The 26,711-nt window shown below is 35.9% G+C and overlaps 1 protein-coding gene across 2 annotated transcripts in view; it reads right to left on the minus strand.

The window, feature by feature from the left end:
• Window positions 1-14,782: 14,782 nt before the first annotated feature.
• Window positions 14,783-26,711, minus strand: part of mtmr11 (myotubularin related protein 11) — a 31,973-nt gene continuing 20,044 nt past the window's right edge. The window contains exons 3-17 of one of the 2 annotated variants that reach the window (XM_028471770.1): window positions 25,803-25,939; window positions 25,279-25,348; window positions 24,735-24,874; window positions 22,642-22,726; window positions 22,157-22,304; window positions 21,686-21,773; window positions 21,513-21,601; window positions 20,622-20,749; window positions 19,862-19,940; window positions 19,435-19,508; window positions 19,188-19,360; window positions 18,216-18,386; window positions 17,562-17,780; window positions 16,760-17,065; window positions 14,783-16,025 (exon numbers count right to left, since the gene is read on the minus strand). In XM_028471770.1, coding sequence (XP_028327571.1) covers window positions 15,678-16,025; window positions 16,760-17,065; window positions 17,562-17,780; window positions 18,216-18,386; window positions 19,188-19,360; window positions 19,435-19,508; window positions 19,862-19,940; window positions 20,622-20,749; window positions 21,513-21,601; window positions 21,686-21,773; window positions 22,157-22,304; window positions 22,642-22,726; window positions 24,735-24,874; window positions 25,279-25,348; window positions 25,803-25,939 — 2,255 coding nt within the window. In that variant the 3' untranslated portion in view covers window positions 14,783-15,677. Of the gene's footprint in view, window positions 16,026-16,759; window positions 17,066-17,561; window positions 17,781-18,215; window positions 18,387-19,187; window positions 19,361-19,434; window positions 19,509-19,861; window positions 19,941-20,621; window positions 20,750-21,512; window positions 21,602-21,685; window positions 21,774-22,156; window positions 22,305-22,641; window positions 22,727-24,734; window positions 24,875-25,278; window positions 25,349-25,802; window positions 25,940-26,711 lie in introns of those variants that run through there. The other variant, XM_028471771.1, reaches the window with a different exon arrangement.

Raw genomic sequence — 26,711 nt, forward strand, 5'->3', positions numbered from 1 at the left:
TGTAAAGATGTAAATATTGTAAAATAAGCAAAAAATATGGCAAGAAAAAGTGATTAAAATATGTTGTAGTTGCAGAAAAAGGGTAAAGATAAGCAAAATCAGGCTCTTCTTGAAGGCATCTGGGGGGACCCCCTCCCAGTGTCGTAACCCCAAGGTTGAGAACCCCTGCTTTAGTCCATTGGTTCCTAAACTGGGGTACATGTACCCCTAGGGGTACAGGAGCACATTGCAGGGGGTACTTGGAAAGGTTTAACAAATTATTTAAAAATAAAAAAGGAAATGTTTCTTTTTCAGATAATTTTTGGGACAAATTAGCCACAAACTAACAGTACTATTGCTCAATAAAATATATTTTATTATAATTTATTAAAACAGGATTATTTTATACTGTAGAGGCCATTTTATCACTTCTGACAATAACAATAAACCATTGGATTTTATATAGTGCTTTACCATAGACACTTAAAGCGTTTTACAGAATTAAGGAAACAATAATAAACTACATTTTACTTAATGCAATCGTATAAAAGTTGTAGTTTAACTAAATTCTACTCTTTGTTGTTACTTATAGATTAAATCGTAAAAAAAACATTGAGACACGTGTAGGAGAGCCCACACATGAAACTATGGAGGGGTATTTATGATGTGAAGAAGGGGTACACAAACACATGATTTGACAAAAATGCAAAGGGGGTCCACGGGATAAAATAGATTGGGAACCCCTGATTTAGACCATGCAATTTGTCCCACAGTGGAACGTTAAAAAACAAGTCAGAGAAACCATGAATCATTGTGTAAATAATATTCAAATTACTCATTTTCCCACGGCTAAAATCTACAGCCCACTGAAGATAAACTGCTTTTGAAGAGGGTGTAAAAAATATGGTGAACTGTGATTTAATAATAATCTTTATTTACTGAGACGTTCTAATCCTCCTCAGCACATCCAACTCTTACCCTTCGTCGGACGCAGGACTTAAAAAAATGCATTTTCCCGCCGTGATCCCAAACATTTTTGACTTGAACCCAAGAACGTCCTCGGTTGGTGTGTGTGTGTGTGTGTGTGTGTGTGTGTGTGTGTGTGTGGGAAAAACTGCCATTTTATAGCCGATAGTCAATTCTTCACTTTTCTTTAGTTTTGTGCTCGTTGTGTCGTTTTTAACTGAAATCTCCTGCGTAGGTCGGAACGTTTCACTGTTAAACTACGATTTTATTTTATTATCCATAAACAAACTACAGGTAGGAATCTAGCTAATGTGCTAATCAACGTTATGTATACTGGGAATCCCCCCCCAGTACTAATACTGGTTTACTGGTGTGAAAAAAAAAAACTTTGAATATAAAATCAGTGTAAAAATTCATTCCCAGCTGGTTTTAAAGCTGTGGAGACCTCAGATCTGTAAATCAGTGGTTATTTGGGGTCACCAGATGCCTTCAAGAAATTAAGAATATTTTCTGAACAATTTGAGCCCATTTTTGATTATTTTTTGCTAATACACTAAACTCACCAGATTTTAACCTAGTTATCACTTTTTTGCTCCTTTTAATGTATTTTTGCTACATTACTCCCATTTCTGACACTTCTACATCACATTTTCTGCACATTTTTTCCAATTTCAAGACATTTTCAGCACTTAAAGATGTTAAATATATATTTGTTATTTTAAAAAAAACAAAAAATGAGAAGAAAACCACAAAAATTGATTAATAGTTCAGAATCAGAAGTCCTTTATTTATCCTTGGGAGAAATCATTTGTGTTACAGCCGCTCAAGAAATTTACGAATAAAAGTTGAACAAAATAAAGAAAAAAGAGAAGGAAAAATTAAGTACACACACATTACAGTAGTAAAAATTAAAAGATGAATACAACATTAGTATAAATATAGATATTTACAAGAAGTTATAAATTATAGTTGTAAAAACAGAGAAAAAAAGTGGTGAAAAAGGTTCAAAATGTCAGTGGTTTAAAAGTAGCAGAAATGAGGGGTTGGGGTAACGTGGTTTATTAATTTTTTCTTGTCTGGTATGGTGAATGTGGTTAAATTGGTAAAAAAATAATCATAAAATCTGGTGAAAAGAGGTTAAAAGTGACAATAATAGGTCAACATATGTGACATAGATGTAAAAGTGGTAGAAATGGTTTATAAGTGCTGAACATGTCTGGAAAGTGGAAGAAATGTGCAGAAAAGACATTGAAATTCGATGAAGACGTGGCAGAAATGTAGCAAAAATACATTAAAGGAGCAAAAATATGGCAAGAAAAAGTGATGAAAATATGGTGAGTTTCACGAAGTTGCAGAAAAAGGTAAAAATAAGCAAAAATTGGCTGAAATTGTTCAGAAAATATTCTTTGAGGTGTTGATCTCCGAGATCAACACTGTCTTCATCTGATTAAATAAGAGGAAACCGTTTGAACTGGTGTTAGCGTAGCTCGCTGTGCTAACAGACGTTAGCGTAATCCTCCATGTGTTGCTTCTCCCTGTGGCAGTGTAAACAATAATAATCACTGATCATTATTTATACGTGCACGCAGCATGCTGACGCATTTGGACCTTTCCTCAACCAGGAAGGAAACCTGTGAAAAAACAACTTAGATTTAAGGAGTTTTGTCTCAGAAAAGGACAAAAAGGTGACACGTCAAACACAAATAAGAAGTTTTGACTTCACCATACGCGTGAAGCACAAACACACCTGTGTGTGCGTGTGTGTGTCGTATGGACACATGTAAGTAGTTTCTATGCAGGCACAAAGTGTGTTCGGAGTGTAAGAGTAACTAAATATATATATAAAATCAGATGTGTGTGTGTGACACTCTAGGTTAGTGTGGGACCAGAAGGCTCCACCCCCCTCTGATCCACCATCTCATTGGTCAGATGATTAAGCACAGACTCATCACGTTTCCCCAACAAGCACAGGGTCTTTTTACGCACGAGTCTACGAAACCACCAATAATCTTAGAATAATGAAATGTGAGGTTCCACAAACATTCTCTGCACACAAAGGAAGCACAAATATCATTAAAGGTATGTTTACTTAAAAAAAAATAATCACTGCAACGTTTAAATTATGTGAAGGAATTTTAAGAATTCTCCGTAACACTGATTTTTACATTTACCAGATTTTTATATTAAATACATTTATTTAATTTAAATGTTATTTATATAAAATATAATTTTGTTTTTTTAATATATATATATACAAACACTTGTCAAGTCTAAAATTTCTCAATTAATTTTGGATCAGTTTTAGAAAAAAAAAAAAAAAAAAAAGTAAATTGTTCCTGAAAGAGGATTTTTTTTTTTTTTTTTTTTTTTTTTTAAGAAACAAAGCTTTTGTAGTTGTTTTTTTTCACTCCTTTCTTTGCTCTAAATGTAATCCCTAATTCATCAGTTATGTTATTTTTAATTTAACTGTTTGTTCAAATTCATCCTCATAAAAAATAAACAAAAATCTGATTTTAAGAACTAATTATTAGGTGAAAGCACCTTTAAAATGCTTGATTTATATTTTCTAGAGTTACGAGAAAAAGGGAAATTTATTTATTTCAAATTTAAGGTGAAAAAAAAAAATAGTAATTGAAGAAAATTTTCATGCTACAGCAGGAAGATTATTCAGGGGCTGAAAATGAACCTGCGATAACGCAGAGTTCTGTACTTGCGGTTGTGAACATTAGGTGCATAATTCATCCACCTGTTCTAATTTGGTTCCAATCACTCATTTAGTATTGCCCAATATCTTTTACAGCTTGAGTTCACACACATTCCTTATTATACATATGAATATATGTAAATATTAGGTAGAATGTTACCAACCACGTTCTCTCGTGGTTTTAAAGGTTTGAAGGAACGCCATCAGGGGCTCAGCTCACAGTAAACAAAGCAATAAGTGTTGGGCCAACGTTTTCTGCCAATGTGGATTGTTGATGTAGCTCATTTGACTCCGCCCCCTCCCCCCACCATGTCTTTGTGCCGTGCCGTAGAAACTGTAGCTGACTGTAAGTAGACAAACCGTGGAGTCCATCAATCAGTTTGTGTCGTCTGTTGATTTTGTGCGTTTTTGTAAGTGAGACAAAGGAACAGATGTAAGTTCTCTCTGAAGTCGTGTGAGATGGTTTTTATTATATCTTCTCATCGTTGACCTTTAAAGAAGGGGTTTGCAGTCCGCTGCCCCCCTTTGACACCTCCATGGATTACTGAGAATAAACAAGTGGAAAAAATAAAACCTTGTCCTTTGATTTAATGCTCCTCACACTTGGTTCTACATGAGAATAACACAAAAAAGTTATGCAGAACGAAAGCCTTTGTTTATACATCAGCACAATTGGAGGAAAAATGTCTTTACAGAATAAAAGAAAAAGACTTGTTATGTGTGACAACAGTATAAAAATAATTGTTACGCATCAGAATAGAAAGACTGTAGTTATAAATCAGCACAATAAATAGTTTGGTTAAAGGTGAGAACAGTGCAAAAAGGACTTGGTTCCATATCAGAACAAGTGGAAGAAGGAGTTGTTGGAATAATGCAAAAATCACCTGGTTATTAATCATAAAAGAAAAAGACTTGGGTTATATGTGAGAACATTTTTGGTTATAATAATTATATAACGGCACAAATGGAGAAAATACTTTGTTATACAATGAACAATTTCCTGGTTATGTAACAAGAGAAAAACAATTGGGTTAAACATGAAGACAGACTTTAATACATCAGCTCAATTGAGGAAATAATTGTTGGGTTCGACGTGAGAACTTTGGATCTGCATCAGAACAATTGAAGAAAAATATTTGGTTATACATCATAAATTGCATACATCAGCACAAAAAAAAAAAATCCTGGTTACGCATTAAAACAATAGAACAAAGACTTGGTTAAACATTAGCACAATTGGGAAAAAAAAAAAATAGTTTGGTTAAATGTGAGAACGGTGCAAAAAGGACTTTGGTTCCATTTCAGAACAATTAAAAACATATGGATTATATTTCAGAATAAATGAGGAAAAACTAGAGTTTTACATCAGCACAATGGTGGGATGACCTTTGTTATACAGCAGATCAATGGAAGAAAAACACTAATAGCAGCCCAATAAGAAGAAGGACTTAAATGCATCAGAACAATGCAAAAATGACCTGGTTATGCATAAGAATAAAACCATCAGCACAATTAGGAAGAAAAGGACTTTGTTATGTATAAGATTGTTGAACTTGGATTCTGCATCAGAACCTTAGAAAAAGGAGCTGGTATAAATACATGAAAAAAGATGGTTATAAAATATATATATATATATTGTTGTACATAAAAAAAACTTGTAGGAAGGAAAATGAGTTGGTTTTACAGTCAAACAATGCAAAAAATGACCTGGTTATACAATGCAAATGTGTTATACCCAAGAACAAAGGAAGAAAAAGACTTTGTTATAAAATGGAACAATGCAAAAATGACCTGGTTATGCATAATAAAAGAAAAATTGGATTATACATGAAAAAACACTTTAATTGTACATCAGCACAAATGGAAGAAAAAATGAGTTGGGTTCAATATCAGAACAATTTAAAGGAAAAGGAGTCGTTATACAGTAGAATTATGGAAAAAAGTACCTGTTATGCATAAAAGAAAAATGATAAATGGACTTTTATGCCTATACTGAAGTAGTTTACAATATCAATCCATTCACAAACCAATGCCATGCAAGGCGTTGGTCAACCACTGGGAGACACTTGGGTTCAGTGCCTTGCCCAAGGACACAGAAAGGTATAGGCTGGGATTGAACCCCAACCTCTCGATCAGAAGACAACCCCTCCATCACAATTGGAGAGAGGACTTTATTATACGATGAAATAATGCAAAAAATAAAAAGTTGGGTTATACCTATGATCAATGGAAGAAAAAGACTTGGTTACACATCAGTGAAACAACCAAACAAATAGGAAAATGAGTTGCTTATAAATGTCAGAACAATGTAAAACAGAAGAGACGTCAACTGCAAAACAACCACATCCAGGACCTGTTTCAGCAACATCTACAAAGACCAGGGTTAGCAAGAGAAGTGTCAGAAATTAAACATGTACAGTAGGTGGCAATATGCATCTACTTAATAACCAAGAAAGAAGAAGTGTCAGTCAAGTCAGGGAGTCCATGGAAACTCAAGTTCAGCCACAGTCTTGTGGGCGTGGCAAGGTTCAAGGTTGTGTAGCTAACCCAAAGGGTCAGAGGTCATCTGCTCCAGCAGAAGAAGAAACCGAATGTGAACACGCAAGGTTGAAGGGGAATAACCGTCAAGCTTTCTAGACACGCAGAGAGTCTTTAATCTCAGACAAGAAGGACATTCAAACATACAACATCAAAGACTACAACACATTCTAGACATGCAATAAATATATAACAAGATCAAAGTTTGTTGGTCTTCTCTAAAGTTCATCCTTGGAGTGGAGATTTTGGATCTTTAACAAAGTTTCTTGGTGTCGTGTTGTCAGTGATCACCAACGTGATGCTTTGGAGGCTGGACCATCTTTTCAATTCCATTGGTTTGGATACAAATGTATAAAATCTGACTGAGGATGTATTTCATTAAAGACTGAGTGTATTACATCCAATCCACTCATGTTGCTTTGATGACTTGTGTCCAAGATACCAAACTGTCCTTTAAAATCCTCCATCCTTCCGTCTCTGCCCAGGCTTTATGAGTTCCTGTGGCATCACATGATCCCATCCATCGTTGGATTTGAAGATGTTTTTTTAAATATAATCCATTGAATTCCAAATTCTGGTTCAACTTTCATTTGTTCTCAGTTTTTCCACATCCAGGTCCAGGTCTTGATGGATTTTGCTCAACGAAGCACGAGAATGTTTGCCAATACTTCAGTTATTGCCGAACCATTTAGGCAACGCAAAGTCTCAGCCAAATAAAGCTCAAGTAGTTTGTGATGGTGACCCTCCAACCATCACAAGGACCTCAAACTCTGATGAGCTGAAACATTTTCTACATTTCCCATCATGCACCATGCTCAGTCCCCATGTTTAAAGTGTATTATTTAAGAGTGTTCGTTCAGTAAATCAGGATATATTCCTATGATAGAGTAGTTGGTCCAGCTCTGGGAAAGTTATTTAAAGAACCATCTACACCGGTTTAGAAAATACATTCATCGTTTTTTTATGGATTTATTTTTAGACACTTTTGGAAAATGTTTGTCCTCATTACTGTTGTCAAAAGGATTGAAATGAAAAGTCATAATTTCTACTAAATATATTTCATTTTGATTCTGAATCATCTTGGAGTTTTGTTTATGTTATACTTTTGTATTAGTTCCTAAATTGGAATTACGGAATAAAAGGTGAGCTACCGATTATTTTTCTTTAAACTTCCCAGGGCAGTTCCATGCCTGCTTAGGTGTGTGTGTGTGTGTGTGTGTGTACCTGGCCGTGGTACTTCAAGTCCTCTTCAACCAGAGCCTGAAGATGAAGGTCAGCTGTAGAACATTCTAGTGGTACTAGTATTAGAGGAAAGCATTATTAACACAATAGACATAATAACCAGAAGTGTGTGTAGTTATATTAATACAATGTTCATGATATTTAACATTGTTGTTTATGTAGGTACAGTAAATATGTTCTGCTTTTAGAAGCAGTTAAATAAGATTAGGTAATAACAGTTTAATTAAAAACAATGCTTTATTTTGCACTAAAAAATTAATTTATTCATCTTAAAACAACAAAATATTCTTAAACTGAACTTACCAGAGGTCACAGCACAGATCCTCATTTATCATTATTGCTTCAATCTTTGTTTCTTCTGAATCCGTCGGAACATGAATGGATTTTCACTTAGTGTAAGTTTCTCAGCTTTATTTTTATTTTTAAAATATTGTGAATGAATTTAATGCAAAGTCGTTTTTTACTCATTTATTAGACGTTCGTCATGTTTTTAGACTCAGAGCAAATTAAAGGTAATAGACTTTTTTTCTACATCATGGCAAATGTAACAAAAAGCCATTTCTTATATTTATAAGTATTACTGTAGAGTTTAAATGTTTTACGCTTACATTAAGTTTTTATCCTAATGGATGTTTTTGATCATTGAGTCGTTTGACGATCATGTCTTAATGTTATTTAGTTCAGGTTTAGCTTTGGAGTTACATTAACATCGTGTTTTCTAAAAAACAAACCATGACTCCGCAAAAACAGTTATGTTCAAACTAAGAGTGTAAATTTGCACAGGTAGAAATTTGTCAGGAAGAAGAAATCACAACTTTAAACAATGCAATGGGCTTAAAGTAGGTGTTAAGTGCTGTTAAAAACATGACATAGCAACAATACAGCCTCCCAACCATGACAAACAACCCTCAAACCATGATGTGGCAACAATTCAACCCTCAGACCACAACAATCAACCTTCAAACTATGACAAAGCAACAATCCTTGAACAATGACAAAGCAACAAAACAGGCATCAAAGCCTGACAGCACAAATCAAAGCTTGAGATCAAAAGTACAGGCATTGAGGCATGACACAGCAAAAATGCATTCATCAAAGCGTGACACAGCAAAAATACATTCATCAAAGTGTGACACAGCAAAAATACATTCATCGTAGTGAAGCGTGACATCAAAAATAGTCATTGAAGCGTAACAGAGCGAAAATCGAAGCAAAGCGTGACACAGCAAAAACACTGGGTGGGCTGTGGTGTTTGAACCACATCCCAGCATATGGCTGAGTCATGTTTAAGTCCTAGTTTAAACACAAAGCATGATTCTGCAATAATTCTAAGGAATGCTGTGGTACTGGAACCACATGGACTAAAATGTAGTTTGTGTTGCATGTGGTCATAGTGTGAACAGCTTTAAACACATCAACCAAGAGGAAAAACAAACACATATTTAGTTTTTCTTTATATTCAATAAACATTTTATTGTGCAAAAACTTTCCTCAATTAAAAAAAATGATATTTTTAGAGTTCTGTTTAGTTTGTGTGATTATTTTACATTTCCGGTTAATATATTGACTGTGTGTGTAAATCAGTTTTAAAACCGTTCTGAGCTAAAGATAAACTTACTGAGAAGAAGATCTGAGCAGATGTGACGTGTCGAGGCCGTTGGAGCTCAAAGAAAAAGAGACGAAAGCAGCCAGAGTTTAAATAAGGAACCTAATCAAGGTGATTCACTTCACCTGTGACACAGGAAGGGGAGTGGTCTAAACCAATTACCAAAATAAAACTAATAAACGGTGATTGAAAAACAAATCAGAAATAAAGAAGAACAAAAATATATATATATATATGATGCACAGATTGTAAAGTTGCCCATGCTAAAATAAACAGCAACTTTTTGAAACATTTAGCAACAAAACACATCTAAAAAAAAGTAATATGTGAAATTATAAATATTGTTATATATTATATTAGATATTCAAATGTAGCATTTAAATTTAACATCTAGATATAATATTTAACATTTAGATTTAGATTTAATATTAAACATTGAAAATATCAAGTAAATATCACAAATTTCACAAATACTGCTGTAAATTTGGTCAAAAGTAACATGAAACATTCACATATGTTTTTAAACTTGGTTTGTTACCGATTAAATTTTTGATTTTTAATTGATATTTACAATCTTAAATCTAAATTTTAAATGTTAAATCTAAATGTTGAATATTAAATTTAAATCTGAATGATAAATATTAAATCTAAATTTAAATGTGAAATATTGAATTTAAATGTTAAATATCAAATCTAAATCTAAAAATATTAAATCTAAATGTTGAATAATAAATCTAAATGTTAGATATCAAATCTATTTCTATATATATATATATAGAATTATTTATTTGTATTTTTTTTTTTTAAATTGGAAAAAAAAATGTTTATGGTTTTGGTCTAGTCTTGGTCTCAGATAATATGGTCTAGAACACAACACTATCTGAGGTGAACTCTCTCTGTCCCAGTTCTCCCACTAAACTGAGCTCCAGTCAGCTTTTAAAATGCACACACACACACACACACACACACACACACACACATATTATTTCATGTTATATGTAGCTTTATTTAATTATATAATTATAATCACGCGCTGAAAAACAGGGGGAGGAGGAACGGCGCGCGTGATCGTGTCACTTTGTTTGCGTCGCTTCATCAGAGGATGACGATGATGACGATGATGATGATGATGATGATGATGATGATGATGATGATGATGATGATGATGATGATGATGATGATGATGATGATACCGCAGCAGCTTCCTCCTCCTCAGTCACCGGACTGAGCAGCTGAGGTTCCCCGTGTGGTGATGCTTGTTTCCGGGCTCATGTTACCATGAGAACCGCTGGGATGGAGGTGGTGTGGAGGATTCTGGCTGCCATCAGCTTCGACTGCTTCAAAGACTCTTCATCATCATCATCATCACGGTGGGTGAGGAGCATCATCATCATCATCATCATCATGTTATTGTGTAACCTCCTGTTTGTTTGTTTGTTTGTTTGTTTGTGGGTCAGAACCTGCACATGTTTGTGTTTGTGAAATGTCTGAAAAATATGTTTCAATGTCGTTTGGACGTTTTAATGAATCCACAACAACAGGTTTCATGATTCATTTTAACTACTGGTATAGGCTACATTATTATTATTATTATTATTATTATTATTATTATTATTATTATTATTGTTATTGTTGTTATTATTATTATTATTATTATTATTATTGTTCTTATTATTATTATTATTATTATTATTATTATTATTATTGTTATTATTATTATTATTATTATTGTTATTGTTATTATTGTTATTATTATTATTGTTATTGTTATTGTTATTATTATTATTATTATTATTATTATTATTATTATTATTATTATTATTGTTATTGTTATTATTATTGTTATTGTTATTATTATTATTATTATAGCAGAAAAATGAAAAAGCGTTTCACACAATGGAAACATTAGATTAGGGCAAATTTTGATGGAGAAAATAATTTTGGGCAAATCAAGAATAAAGTCAAAATGTCAAGATTTCAAAATTAAACACAAAATACAACATGGTGATACAAGTCCAAGGTTTGCTAATAAAGTCAAATCTACAGAAGCTGATGAGGGTTGTTTTGTAAATCTTTTAGTCATTTTGTTTACATTTGTAGTCATTTTTTTGTATATTTGCCCACCTCATGTATATTTTTTTGATGTTTTGTATATTTTCAAATTATTTTAGGTGTATAATTATTGTAATGTTTTTGTTGGAGTCATTATGTATATTTACTTTGGCGACCAAACGACCAATCTGAGCATTAACACAGGAAAGAACAAAGAGCGTGTGTGAATTTGTTGTAATTTTGTATATTTCCTTGTAATTTTTGTATATCTTTATCATAGTGTTGTGTGTTTTTGGACAGTTTCTTATTTTTTCTTCCATATTGTGTGTTTTTTGAGTCATTTTGTGGATTTACTTTGGGAAATGAACCGAATTTGACCAATGTCTGCATGAAACAGTCCCGACATACACTTTAAACAGTGCGCTGACACGCTCTGGTGGCTAGAGTTAGAGAGTAAATCACTGACTGTTGAAGACACACACACCCTGAGGGTAGAAGTCCTTTTGGGTGGAAGTCCTTCAACAGTCCATGATTTACTCTCTAACTTCAGCCACCAGAGCGTGTCAGCACACTGTTTAAGGCAGGGTAAAGGTCCCTTAGGAGAGCTCTTCTTCTCTGCTTCATTGTCTACTACCAAACCTCAGAGTTGGAATCGTTGCCTCCTGTGGTCACAGATTTTTTGGGTCACAACAGTTTTTATGAATAGCTACATTAATAAACTCTAAAAGTGAGAAAATAACCTGTATTTAATGTTGTTTTGATGCCGTGCGTTACGTTTAATCTGATACCTCAGCTATGAAGCGATGAATTTGTAGTTTCACTATGTTTGTTGATCAGTTTAAAACAAAAAATAATGATTTACTCAGTAATGGTTGGAAAAGTCATAAGATATGAAGCAAAATAAAAAAGTCAAGTATTATTTTTTGAATGATAAACATTGAATCGGGTCAAATTGACTCCAAGAATAAAAGAAGGGTTAATACTGTATGAAAATATAGAGTTATATTTACTGTATATATGGATCCTTATTTTACGTGTTGGTCCCACTACAGATCTAACTGTTCTAGACGTGGCCCCTGAGGTGAACTCTCTCTCTCTCTGTCCCAGTTCTCCCACTAAGCTGAGCTCCAGTCCAGCCAGGAGCCTGGACAGCAGCTCCCTGACGGGGTCCCTGTCCCTGGGTCCAGACGTCCCCCACTGCCAGTCCTGCATCTCGTACGAGGCCCGTCTGAAGCGTCTGTCCTGTGGGCACCTCTACTGTGACCCCTGCTGTGACCGCATCGTTAACCTGGCCTTCCAGGACATCGAGGGTCTGTCCGACTACCCCTGTCCCATGTGCAAGTCCTCACGGCAGCTGGGGGGGGGTCCGGCCTCCTGCTCTGGATACTTCTCTGGGTCACATGGTTTCCTGCAGCAGCAGCAGAGCTCAGGGAACCGATGGGGCTGACCCCTGACCAGGACCACTCCCCTATATTAACCCTCTGTGGTGGTCACCTGGAAGCTGTAGAACACATAAAGCTCCTCTACGTGGATCTGGTTCAGTTCATGATCAACGTCTGGATCCTGAAGCATCTATTCATTATCATTTGACTTCTAATCAAAGTCAATACTCGGATCATCTCACATTAACTGAGATTGATCAAAAGAAACATGGGTTCACTGACATATAATCAGTGTTAAAACATTGTTTCAGTGTTAAATATGAAACACCTGGTTCGTGTTCCTGTTTCAAGCAGCATGTGTTTTATATTGAAAACCAGAGAAGCTATTTTGTCTATTCAGTGCATCTTTCTACGTTTCCTTTGATGGTTCCTACTTTGATGTTTATGCTACGTCACGCTGAGCTAATGCTGTTTACGCGCAGTCCAAGTTGTGATGGTAACATTTATTTTGTTAAAAAATGAATAAAGTTTGTGAGCTGTGATTAAATAGATTCTTTTTTGTTTTTTTGAGTGAGTCACATGACTGCAGCAGAAGCTGCTTTGATCTCTGGAACCTGAGATGAAAGTAGCTTCCAGTGGGGGTGTGTCTCTGAGCATCAGCAGCAGGAAGTGAAAGAGTTTTAAAGCTTCATTAGGGTTTGAACTTGGATTGATCACCGTGAACTGGCTTCATAACCAAACCTTCTCTGTCAGACAGGAGGAGCTGTACTAGGAACGTAGAGACTGAGCATCTTTACAATGAATAGAGGAACAGTTTATGAACAAATATAATAAATATTAATCCATGATGACAGTGAAGAGCAACTATGTTAGTGCAGCGCGCAGCAGGAGGCGGAGCTTTTAGATCTGATCCACTTCATAACTTGGTACCGATCAGGTTATTGAAGTTTAAAATGATGAATAATTAAAATCCATAATTCAGACCAAAAACAACCTGTTGTTACAGAAAAGGCAGAAATGATAGAACTCAGACAGGAAACTTCTGATACTGAATGTGTAAAAACGTGATATTATTAATGATATTAATCCATTAGATGATAAACAGACAGCGCTCTGCAGTTCAACTTTATTACAGCACACACGTGTTTCCATTCACATAGACCTACTGTATGTATCACACACTGAGATGAGAACACATTGTGCATGTTTCTGCTGATAATGTCAGCACCAGCTTATGAATTAATTAACTAATTAATTACTTCAGCCGTCCACGCACACAGACTTCATCAGCTGAATGTAGATCAGTCTATCAGATATAAATCTATATCTTTCCTAAAGGATGTCGTTATTAATTCATAATTAATAATCTTCTTTCCTAAACTCAGCTGTCAGATCTGCACCAACCAGGATCTTCTAACAATGGACAGGTCGTTTTCCAAGAGATCTGATTGGTCAGGAGGCGGGGCTTTAGGACTCGCTAACATCCAAGCTAGAGAAAAACCAGGTTAGCCGTTCAGCATTAGTTGCCATAGTGACTAAGCTCCAGTGAGCTTTGTAGTCCGGCACACACTGATTAAACCCCAGAAGTTAGCGCAATAAGAGCTAATCTAGATTTGTAGCATAGCACCTAAGCATCTGATAAATGAATCAGACCATCTGAGGATGAATTCTAAAATACTAAAGAAATCAGAGGCTAAAGAAAGTTCTTTAATGGCCAAGATCAAAGTCCAACTGGGTCTAAACAGAGAGAAAATCCACGACCAGTGCAGAACCTTCTCGTCATGGAGATCAGAACCAGTCCGCCACGCCAAATAAACAAACTACACATTTTCACTTTAGTTTTTTTTTATTCCTTTGGATCCAAAATTGCTGATACAAAAATACAAAGGTGTACACGTGGCAAAAAAGTGACGTTCGTACCAAAAGCTTAAATTAAACATTGAAAGTGGACAGAATCCATCATGATGCTGAGCTTATTTACAGGGTTAGGGTCAAAGGTCAGCAGCAGCTTTGATTTTTATAAATACTGACAATAATCAACAATTTGATTGATTCGATTATTAAAATATGATCAAAGTGTCATAAATGGTGAGAGTTTTTGTTTTTACATAACGTTTGTTGTGTTTATGCTTCAGATTAGCAGAATTTTAACATTTTATTGAGTTTATGGAAACATTTGTGCTTTTTCTGTCATTTTTTGTGTTTTTATTGTTGTTTCATGAGTTTAAGGAGTCATTTTATTTACACTTTGGAGCTATTATGTGTTATGTTTTTCATTTTTTGTTTATTTATCCTTTTTGTTTTGTTCATTTTTGTTGGTTTGTTTGTTTTTGAAGTCATTTTTTATTCGTTATTATTATTTGTTGTATATTTTTTTGTCATATTGTACATGTTTGTTGATGTTCTGTTTGTTTTTGTCATGTTCAGGTTGTTTTGTGGGACATCGAAACAACAGATTCAGTCAAAGCTCGATTGTTTTGACTCAATATTTTTGTGCTCGTGTGAATATTCTGTGTGTTGTTGTAGTTGTGTTATTGCTCAATTTCTGTCACTTTATGAACATTTCATGACTTATTTGTGTGTTTTTTGGTACTTTAACAAACAGCAGCAGAGCTATTTTGTGACATTTGGTGTAAACGCATCAGTTTGTGCTGATTTTGAGAGTTTTAATACACGTGCTCTTTGCTTTCTTTGTGTTTTCGTTCAAACAGCAGCAGACGACGAAGGAAAAAACCCTAAAAATGAAACCTAGAGATCAGGACAAGAGCTTCTCTTTCACCACTGTGGCCTTCACAAGGTTCATCATCATCATCATCAATGTAAATAATACTTAATGTGGTTTAAACATGTACAATCACAGCTGAGGAAGAAGAAACACTGCAGATAAACTGTGTTTTCATGAGACTGAAACACAGAGATGAGACGATACTAAAATAGCTCCTCTGTCCTAAATCCCTCCCCCCAGCAGCGCTGCGACTCCCCCGTGCTCCACATACAGATGAATGTATCGCAGCGTAGGGGGAATGTAAGGGAACGTGACCTTTAGTGGGAGGCGACTCTCTCCACCGCAGCGCGTCACGTCACTGAATGAGAGGAAAGAAAAGCACGAGGCGCTTTCAGCAAAATATACAAAACAGACACACATCAGGTCCACGTCCTGGGACTCTACTGTAGTCATGGTTACACTTGCTGTTGGGGGGGCGGAGTCTCAGGAGGCCAGAGAGCGCCCGCTGCTGGGAGGCAGCTTGGTGGTCTTTGGGGCGGGGCAGTAGCCGTGCTCAGCGGCCGAGGGCCCGAACAGGAAGCTGTGCTTGTCTACGAGGGACGTCCTGGATGGGGGTGTGGCCGAGATAGGAGGGGGCGGAGCTCTGTGAGGCCGCGGCGCAGAGAACAGGAAGGTGCCGTTGTTGGCGTTCTGGTTGAGGTTGGAGTCCGTGATGGTGGGCGTGGCCAGGTGGGAGGTCATGTGATCCAGCTGGTTTCTGAGCTGCTGCACCTGGTGGGCGAGTCGCTCCACCGGGTGGGCGGAGTTAGAGGAGACCGGGTGTGAGAAGGCCTGAGGATGGAGAGCAGCACAGAGACCTTCACGTTACCATCACCAAGGGCCAGGGTTGGCCTCAATTACATTTTCAATTACAATTAATTTATGATTACAGTAACCAGCATTTTTTACAATTACATTTAAATTAAATTTTTTATCTTCAGAAAGTTGATTACAATTAAGTTCTCAATCACTTAAGTTCATTTGATTTTATTTTTTCATGATTTAAAAAAAAAAAAAAAAAAATTAAAAAATTAAAAAATACTAAAGTTAAATTACAATTAATCACAATTACTGAGCCTGAAATAAAAAGGCTAATAAAAGGAAATGTTCTGAGCCTTGTTTGTGTCAGTATATTTATATTATAGATTTATATATTTTTAAATGTTAAAATGTGGGAAATCTTGATATGAAACATATTTTAATAAGTATTAACTACATACTGTATGTGTAAAACTGTATATAGAACTTAAACACGGTTCCCCAGTTTTTTTTAATTATAACTGACAATTTTCATAGAATTTTTATGGCAATTACAATTACAAAGTCAATTGTCTGAACTCAATTACAATTTAATTACAATTACAACAGCAACAGATTTTGAAAATTACAATTATAATTATGCCATAATTGTAATTATTTATCAATGATGCGATTACACTTATAATTGACCCCAAACCTGGTCTACACGTGTGGTGGTCACATGACCATCACCCTTTAGATCTGATGTCATTTCTACATTAACGTACCTGTGCGTGTAGCGCCCCCCGCAGGTAGCACTCCCTCCACAGGCCCAGGCAGGGCCCCATGAGGAGGGGCAGTAGGGGCTGGTAGGGGTCCACAGACGTGGAACCAACGCTGTGAGGACCCTCAGCCAGGGTCCAGGCCTTCAGGATCCGCTCCAGGCCAGGGATGGTCTCTGAGGAGGGGGCCCTACGGTGGCTCTTCTTATAAAGGCTGGAACTGCTGCTGCTGCGCCACGGGAGGAGGTTGGAGGGACACGAGAACGTTCCTCTGGAGAGGAGGAACACGGAGCCAGGGGCGGAGTCTGACATCTGGAAGGAGGAGATTTAGGATAATACACAAAAATAAGAAACCAGGAATAAGAATATTAAGAATATTTTCTCAACAATTTAATCCCATTTTTGCTTATTTTTACCATTTTTCTATAACTCCACCAAACTCATCATATTTGAACCTATTTTTCTTTCACTTTTTCTTGTCATATTTTTGCTAATTTTGATGAATTTTTGCTACATTTCTCCCATTTCTGACACTTCTACATCACATTTTAATGCCTTTTCTGCACATTTTCTCCACTTTCAACACATGATCAGCACTTATAAACACTTTACACCACTTTTACACCTAATGTCACATTTGTTGACCCATTATTGTCACATTTAACATCTTTTCACCATATTTCATGATTATTTTTGGTCAATTTAACCACATTAACATTTGTCATGCTTATTATTTGCTAGTTTAAACTAATTGTTCTAATGTTGACACTTTAAACACGTTTTGGGCTAACTCTATAATAACTCTCACCCTGTGCGTGTCCAGGTTGGTGTTCAGGTTTCCGTTAAGCAGTGGTTGGATGGGCGGGGTCTCAGGGACCGGCTGGGTGAAGCGGTCCTGGCTCTCCTTACTGTACTGTAGAGCCCAGTCCCAGACCGGAGGAAAAGGAGGGTCGGACTGGTCTGATGAAGAGTCTGGGAGCGCAGCGTCAGTCCAGCCGTTCACCGGAGTGTAGCACTGACCCTGATTCTAGATCAATCACAGGCAGTAAGATTATACTTCATATTTCAGCTTATTTCCTATTGTCTGTTTTAGATTGACTGTAAATGTTTTTAATATATATTTTTACTGATTTGGGCGACTTAATACAGCAGGTTTGTTATTTTTGGAGTTATTTAATTTACTTCTTGGAGCCATTCTGTGAGTTTTTAAAGTCACCATTTTTGTGTTTATGTTGTAGTTTTGTGTACTCTTATTGAGTCATTTCTTGTATTTCTGTTGTCATATTGTGGATTTTTGCTGATGTTTTGTTGGTTTTTTAAGTCATTTCTCGTATATTTGTTGTCATTTTGTCTTTTTTGTCGTTGTTTTGTGTATTTCTGTTGTCATATTTTGCATTTCTGTTGATGTTTTGTTGGTTTTTGAAGTCATTTCCTGTTAATTTCTTGTCTTTTTGTGAATGACCTGCGATCGCCTGCATCTCTCTCGCTGACAGTTGGACAGGAAGGTGGAGAAGACGGGCAGCTGGACGCTGTCGTGAAGCGCTAACAGGAAGTCGTCCGTTAGCTGGAAGCGAGAGCGAAACTGGAACCAGAGTTGCCAGACGCAGTCGAGGAAAAGCAGGAATATGGGAGCCTGAGAGAGAGAGAGAGAAATATCTTTAGATCATAATAATGGAATGAACGAGTGATAACACACTTTCTAAATGATCTCATTTTGTAAATAAGAGGGAAGAAACAGTATTTAATGCAGTGGTTCTTAACCTTTATTCAAGAATTTATCAAGAATTTCTGGTGACCCCAAAGACATTTTTTGTAGAATTCAATAATAACAATTTATTTAGCACCAATTACAATAATCATCTCCAAGCGATTTCAAAATATACAGTTTCTAAAAGAAAAAGAAACATGAACAAGCATCAGAATTAGTTTTTGATCATGTTTGACCTCAGATTTAAAAATATTCTAATTTTGTTTTTTCTGCATTTTAGCTGAACTACATTTATATCCAACAAAGTGAACGTATAGAAACACAGTTTTATTTTTATTTTTTAAAATAATAATTAAAATATTTCAAAAATCTATCTTAATTTTTTTGAAATTTCAGGCGACCCCACATGAGGTCCCGATCCCCAGGTTGAAAAATGCTGATTTAGTGGATTTATTTCTATAGTTTTGATCATTTCCTGTCGCCTGGGGTGTGACCAACACTGACACTTCATTTGTTCATTTTCCTCTCTCTCTCTCTCTCTTTCAAGTACCCCCTGTAGTGCCATTACGTACCCCTTGAGGTACACGTACCTCCATTTGAGAAACACTGGTTTAGAAGATGGGCCATTTTGGAAGGTTTCTGACAGTTTCTGAGAGGAATTAAGAGCTGCACTTGGCAAACGCATACGTCTGTAACAAAGGACAGGAACAGATCTATTGTTTGTACCTCCTCCTTGTCGTTGTCACGGTGATAGTTGAAGCGGCTGTAGAAGCGGTGGCCCCCCATCACCCACTCCTTCTGGACGAGGCCCTGGAAGCCGTGCTGGGTACGACAGTGAGGGTCACACATGACCTGGACCAGACTGGAGACCACACAGCTCATGTCACGGTCCTCAGCCTCTGCAACGCACCATAGGTTGATTATTATAGCGCCGTCCAATGGGAACATCAGGTTTGTTTCCTGGGACCCTCACCCTGCAGAGCCACAGTCAGGTGACCCCCGCCATACAGCAAACACGCCACCTCAGACGCCTTCTTTAGACACGCTCTGCACACACAAAACACACAACTTATATGTCTGCCATCATTTTGTGTATTTTTATGTCTATTTCTTTTCATTTTATGTGTTTTTGATTTGATTTTATATCTTTTTTCTCCTCATTTTTGTATATTTGGTGTCATTTAGTGTATTTTTGTGTTATTTCACTGTTATTTTGCATATTCTTGTGTCTATTTATTTTCATTTGGTGTTTTTCTTTTCATTTTATGTGTTTTTGATTAGATTTTTTATTCATTTTTGTATATTTGGTGTCATTTAGTGTATTTTTGTTGCTGTTTTGTGTAATTTTACGTATGTCTGGAGTCATTTTGTGTATTTTTGGCTCCCACAGCTGATGTTACCTGGTGTAGTCCAGCCAATGGCTGCTCTCCAGCGTGGACAACCATCGGTCATCAGGCACCGCAACAGACGTAGAGATATCTACACACAGCATAGATACAGAAACACAGAGTGTGACAAACACCAGATGAAAACCCTCTGACATCCTTTGGAGCAGAGAAAGAATCAGTGTTACGACTTAACCCGTGATCGTGTTATTTTCTGATTATATAGTCAAAGAAAGTGTTTGTGACTGAAAAACTGACTGATATAGGCAACAGGTGGACCGGGGGCCTCTTATGGTCCTCAGTCACTCACACAGTCACCCTGAAGGTAACAAAATACACACGATGGCGATAAAAACACTCAAAATACACAAAAATATAAAAACAACAAGAAAACCAAATAGAATGACACCAAAAAACAACAAAACAACAACAAAAAAAGTACAAATTATGAAAACAAAAATGTACAGGATTCCTGGAAAAATAGACAAAATGTACAAAAATATAAAAACAGCAAAAACCAAAAGACAACAAAAAACAAAAGTACACAAAAATGGAACAAAACAACAAGAAAAATTCACAAAGTGAAAACTTCAAAAACACAATGATTGACTCCCGAAAACACACAAAACAACAAAATAGATACTGTAACAGACAGAGGAGTTCTTTCGTGTATTCATTTCACGGTTAAAAATGCTTTGTCACCTCCCAGTCAAAGCGCTCGCATTCGTCCGTGGGCCTGTTGAACATTGTATATGAGTTAAAAATGCTTTGTCACCTCCCAGGCAGAGCGCTCGTAGGCGGCCGTGGGCCTGTTGGACGTCGGCGGGCGATGGCAACTCCTCGCCGAGCTCCACGACCACGCACAAAGACGACTGGGAGCCGAACAGCACCAGCTCCAGGTTCCTACACGCACACACACACACACATTAACACCACCCACCAACAGAGTGTGACAAACATTGAAGCAACTGTGAGCAATTAGTGATGCATGTGTGATTTTTATTAGCCTGTAAAATTAGCTGTTTTTCAAAATAAAAGCCAGTTTACAGCTTCAAAATACGCCTCGACTCAGAGGGAGACTTAATGAGCAGAGCTTGTGTTTTATTGTGTGAGGAAATAAATCACCATATTCTTCACAATTGTTGTTAAATACACATTTTGTTTCATTTTCTAACAGTTTTGTGCATTTTTTTTGTATATTTATGTTGCAGTTTTGGGTGTTTTTTGCATTTATTGTGTATCTTTTCTGTTGTTTTTTGTGTTTATGGAGTAAATTTGTGTTCTTATGTTCTGGTTTTGTGTAATTTCATCATCATTTTGTATTTCTGGAATAATTTTGTGTATTTTTTCTTTTCATTTTACGTGTTTTTCTTTTCATTTTGGACCTTTTTTCTTTGTTTTTGTATATTTGGTTTATTTGTTTCTGCTTTTTTGTGTAATTTCCTCATCATCGTGTATGTCTGGAGTCATTTTGTTCATTTTTGTGTCTATTGCTTTTCTTTTTATGTGTTTTTGATTTGATTTTGTAAATTTTCTTTCGTAATTTTTGTATATTTGGTGTCATTTAGTGTGTTTTTGTTGCTGTTTTGTGTACATTCTTTGTCATTTTTTATGTCTGGTGTCATTTTCTGTGTTTTTCCCCCCTCCCACGTGCACACACACACACCTGACGTCGTCCTTCTCGTGGTAGATGTTGTTCTGGAAACTCGCCATTCGCAGCAGATCGCTGCCTCGAGGATGTCGCCAGCACCAGCGCTGCAACAGGAAACACCAACAATAAGTCCCGCCCCCTCACCCAGCTACGTGCTATGCTAACCCACACATGGTCTGTACACTCACGGGGATGCGTCCTTCATTGAAGTGGGCGAAACTTTTCTTCAGCTCGGTGTCGAAAACTTTCTGTGGGACAACGATGAACCTGGACAGACTGAGACATCAACACAAACTGTTTACACTTTCATAACATCCAATAAGGTTCAAATAAACATTAAACTAAAGGAAGCAGCAGTTTTAGTTTAAACACATTTTTAAATCCACACTCAAACTCTTCATCTACTTGTTGAAAATGTTTTTAAAGGTTAGCTAATAATAATTATTATAATTATAATAACAAAACACAAAAAAAGATATAATAATAATAATTATTATTATTATAATGACAAAATACTACTACTACTAATAATAATAATAAATGGTAAGGAATGATTTAATTATTTAGCACAAAAAAAAAAAAAAAAAAAAAAAAAGCTTGGTTCACGTGGCCTCCACAGCAGCGTGGTGCTGGAGCTCATAATCTTCTGAATCTCGTACCTGGTGGACATCTCAAAGCGGTCGTTGACTGAGCTGACCCTCCAGCTGGACGCTCCACATCGATCCAGCTCCTGCTCCCAGTCCGAGGCCGACTCGAACCAGTTCATGTGGGCGTCATGGCGACGGTTGCTAAGAAACTGCTTCATCTCTGGAAGAGGAGGAAGAGGAGGACGAGGAGGAAGAGTGTCACTGAGCTGATGTTTCACATGATGTTCCTTTGTTTTTATGCTAAAATAATATTTGATGGCTTTGTTTTCAGCTCAGACTAAAGACCTACATGTTCACTGACGTCCTATTGGTCAGATACACATGTGACCTGTGACCTCTGCAGGTGAACCGTGTGAATTATTAATGTTAATAATTAACGTAAAGAAAAGCTCTCGTTTCCACAGTCCATCAAATTCAACACACCGACAAGTCCTAGTGTGTCAAAGAAACACACACACACACACACACACACACACACAATAAGGTCACACACTCACCAACGCTGCCCAGAGCTGCGTTCTGGAAAGATAAAACTGAGCCTGGTTTGGGAGGCTGGTACGTCCTGGCTATGGTGTGAGTCATCTGAGGAAGAGACATCATCATCATCATCATCATCATCATCATCTTCATCATCATCATCATCTTCATCATCATCTTCATCATTCAATATCACAGCAACACAACAAGATCAGAACAACAGGCCTTCACAACCAAACAAATAATCAACCAACCAACCTGTCCACCAATAAACCAACCACTGACAACAAAACCCATACTAGGGGGGTCTGGGGGGGATCATCCCCCTGATCATGTTTTTGATTTTACCACAAATGAACTAATCTGGAACATTTGAAATAGTATAATAAGGCCTAAAAACATTTATTTACATCACTTAAGTTGTGGTTTGTGAATAATTACAATATATATGGTATAAAAGTACCTAAAGTTGGCAAAATATTAAGTAGAATATTTTTTAAAAATTACAATTTTATTGCCATTTCTGAATTTAAAGTGAGTTTATTATGTTGTGACATTTTCCCAACTGCACTTAATACATTTAACATTAACATTAGTAAACAGTTTAAACCCATTAGATAATTATAGGTGTGTTTCCTAATTAATACAACATGTACTAGTGCAGACATAAGCAACTGGCAGCTCGGGGGCCAAATGCGGCCCTCGGTGTAATGTTATGCGGCCCCCAAAGTAAATGTACAAAATGACAGAAAAATACACAAAACAAGAGCAAGATAACACAAAAAATTACAAAGAAATGCAACAATGCAGGAAAATACAGTAAAAGACAAGAGAAAAACACAGACAATACTCCAAAAACACTCAAAACTACCACAAAAAGCAACAGTAAAACACACAATTACTCAGAAAAATATACAAAATGACTGAAAATGACAACAAAAGTACACAAAAAGATAGAAATACACAAAAATTACTAAGAAAATGAAAACTAGCAGCACAAATACACAATGACTGCAAATAAACATATTTTACAGGAAAAATACACAAAAAGACTACAACAATACACAAAATGTCTGACAACGAGTAAGACAACAAAAATACACAGAATGACAAAAAAACCTCTGTTGTTTCCTGTATTAATGCTCAGATCACTCATTATTCTAATGCTGACATGAATGTTGATCATGTGACCCTCTGATCAAACAAACACATTTTTGTGGCCCCACGATGATAGAAGTTGTTCCAGTTCTAAATACGTATTCATTACTTATAGTGTTGTTTGATAACAGTACATGTCCAAAAACATATCAGCAATAAAAAACACAAGTTAGAATTTATATGGTTGAAATGAAATAATTATTCAGTTTCCTTTGTACATTTAACTATATAAGTAATCAACTTAGGATAATAACTCTACTGTCTTTTTATTTCATGTTTCTTCTCCAACATAATAAACCACAGAGGATAAAATACAATAAACAGGAAGTGATTCCCTGTGAAAACTATATTTTTATGTATTTTGTAGGTGTTTTATACTGACATCCTTTAACTAATATTATCCAATGAGAATAAACAGGGCGTATTAACCTGGTGTTAGATATAAATGTGTGTTTAATGAGGTTAGATGTTTTCCTCCTTTGGCTCCTAGAGCTTGATGAAAGCTCCTCTTTATCGTCTCTACCTCCTTTATAACCAAAATAGTTCCAAATGTAACTTTTGGAGTTTGTTTTTTTGAACAAAATTAGTGATGTCACTGATTGATCGATCGATCGACACTACGATAAACTCACCGCTCTGGTGTTTCATCCATGGTGAGTGTGAGTGTGTGTGTGTGTGTGTGTGTGTGTGTGTGTCGGTGTGAGACACAACTTTAGCTTGTTTGTTTGTTTTGAACCATAACTAGAATTGTAGCGGTCTTCATTCAGCACGTGTTCATGTCTGTGGTTCAACTGACAGAAACACACCAACAGCCAATCAGCTAACAGATGGGTGGAGCCAGCATGCAGAAACAGCACACACACACAAACACACACTGTGATGATATTTCTTCTGTAAATCATCATCTCTTATGTTTCTCATTAAGGGGGGGTGTTTGGGGGGTGGGGGGTGTTACCTCGATGACCTGAGCGTCTGGGGTCAGGCGGTCAAACAGGAAGCAAACGACTCTCATGTCTCGACAGTAAATCACCAACTCCTCTGGAGTGAACTTCAGCGATGTGTTGGACGTCACCAGCTTCGTCCTGTTGGGTCCAACTGACAAATAAATAATAATAAATAATAATAATACTTAAAATACAGCAACAAAATTAGGATTAAAATAATAACAAAAGTACCTTTGGGCAGTTTTAAAATTATTTGTTGATGTGAAGTTAAGAATATAAAATAGATTTAAATTTTTTTGATTTAAAATACAATATAAATCAATTTTCAAATAAAATTAAGCTAATAATATATTATCACCAAAAAGTGCATAGTGAAGTAAAAAAAAGTAATAATACAAATATTATTAATAATAATATATTTTTAAAATAAAATGTAATAATAAAAAATAATTAGAATCAGAGTTTTCAGACTCCAATGAACGAACACATTGTGGGCGGAGAACATGCAAACTCCTTCTGTGCTACACACTGCATCACTGACTAATGTTTCCTCACCAACAACCACTTTCTCCACGGACGCCAACGCCACGTCATGATCCCCCAGCAGCATCGGGTCTGCGTTTTCCTGCAGCAAAATGACAGTGAAAATAATACTAAATTATTCAAAAACACACAAATAAGACATGACAGAACTCTAATAACACACAAATATATAACCGAGTATACAATATAACAACATAAACACACAAATATACAACAAAGTACACAAAAAAACTACATAAACATAAATATGACAATGACAAAAAAAATAAATAAAAAAACCCCACAAATAGACAAAAAAAATACAAAATAAATCCAAAGACAACAAAATTACACAATGTGACTCAAAGAACAGGCAATGGCAAAAAAAATACACAACAAAATACAAACATAAACACACAAAATGACAACAAAAGGTGCAAAATAACTTGAAAAACACAGAAAAAGACACAAAATAACTCCAAAATATACAACAGAATCACATGAAACATTTATAATAATGCTAAAACTTTGTGTGTGTGTTTTTTTTTGGGACTCACGTCGGTTTTGGGGCCGTCCTGAGGAACGAAGGCCACCCTGAAATGTGAACAGAAAAGTGTCCCAGAGATCCATCCTCGCCCCTCCCTCGCTGACAGCTTCTTCCTCACCATCACCACCCTCTGAAGAACACACTCCCCTGTGACACACACACACACACACACACACACACACACCACGTCACACAATGGGACAGCAGGTGGCGACACTATTATAATAATAACCCAGGGTAAAATAATCAAATAAATAATTAAATAGTAATATAGAATAGTATAAAATCTAGATATAAAATAATTTAAAATAAATAAAAAGTTTTAACACAATTAATAAAAATAAAATAGAAAATAAAATAAAGCCCACATGACAAAGAAATACACAAATGATTCCAAACACATACAAGACTATAAAAAGAAATCACAGAAATAACAGGACAATATGGAAAAACAGACAAAAAGACTCCAAAAATATACAAAAGTACAGAAAAATACACAAAAAGGACAATTAAAATACATAAAATAACTCCAAACACCAACAAAAAACTTACAAAAATAACAGGAAGATGTACTAAAAAAATACAAAATAACAGAAAAGTATACAAATGACAACAAAAACAGACAAAAAGACTAAAAAATCCCCCAAGACGACTACAAAAATAACACAAAAATACACAAAAACCTATGTTCTTTTAAAATGACTCCAAAAACAACAACAAAAATACACAAAATGACCCCAAAAACATACAACACTGCAGAGAAATATGCAAAAACGACAATTCAAATACACAAAATGACTCCAAAAACACACGAGTAGACATGATGGAAAAAATAAACTAAATGAGAACAAAAATGTCTCTGAAAATGAAAAATGACAACAAAAATATGTAAAATGACTCAAAAATAACATAGCACAAC

The sequence above is a fragment of the Gouania willdenowi genome, chromosome 16 (assembly GCF_900634775.1).
Source record: "Gouania willdenowi chromosome 16, fGouWil2.1, whole genome shotgun sequence".
NCBI classification, from domain to species: domain Eukaryota; kingdom Metazoa; phylum Chordata; class Actinopteri; order Blenniiformes; family Gobiesocidae; genus Gouania; species Gouania willdenowi.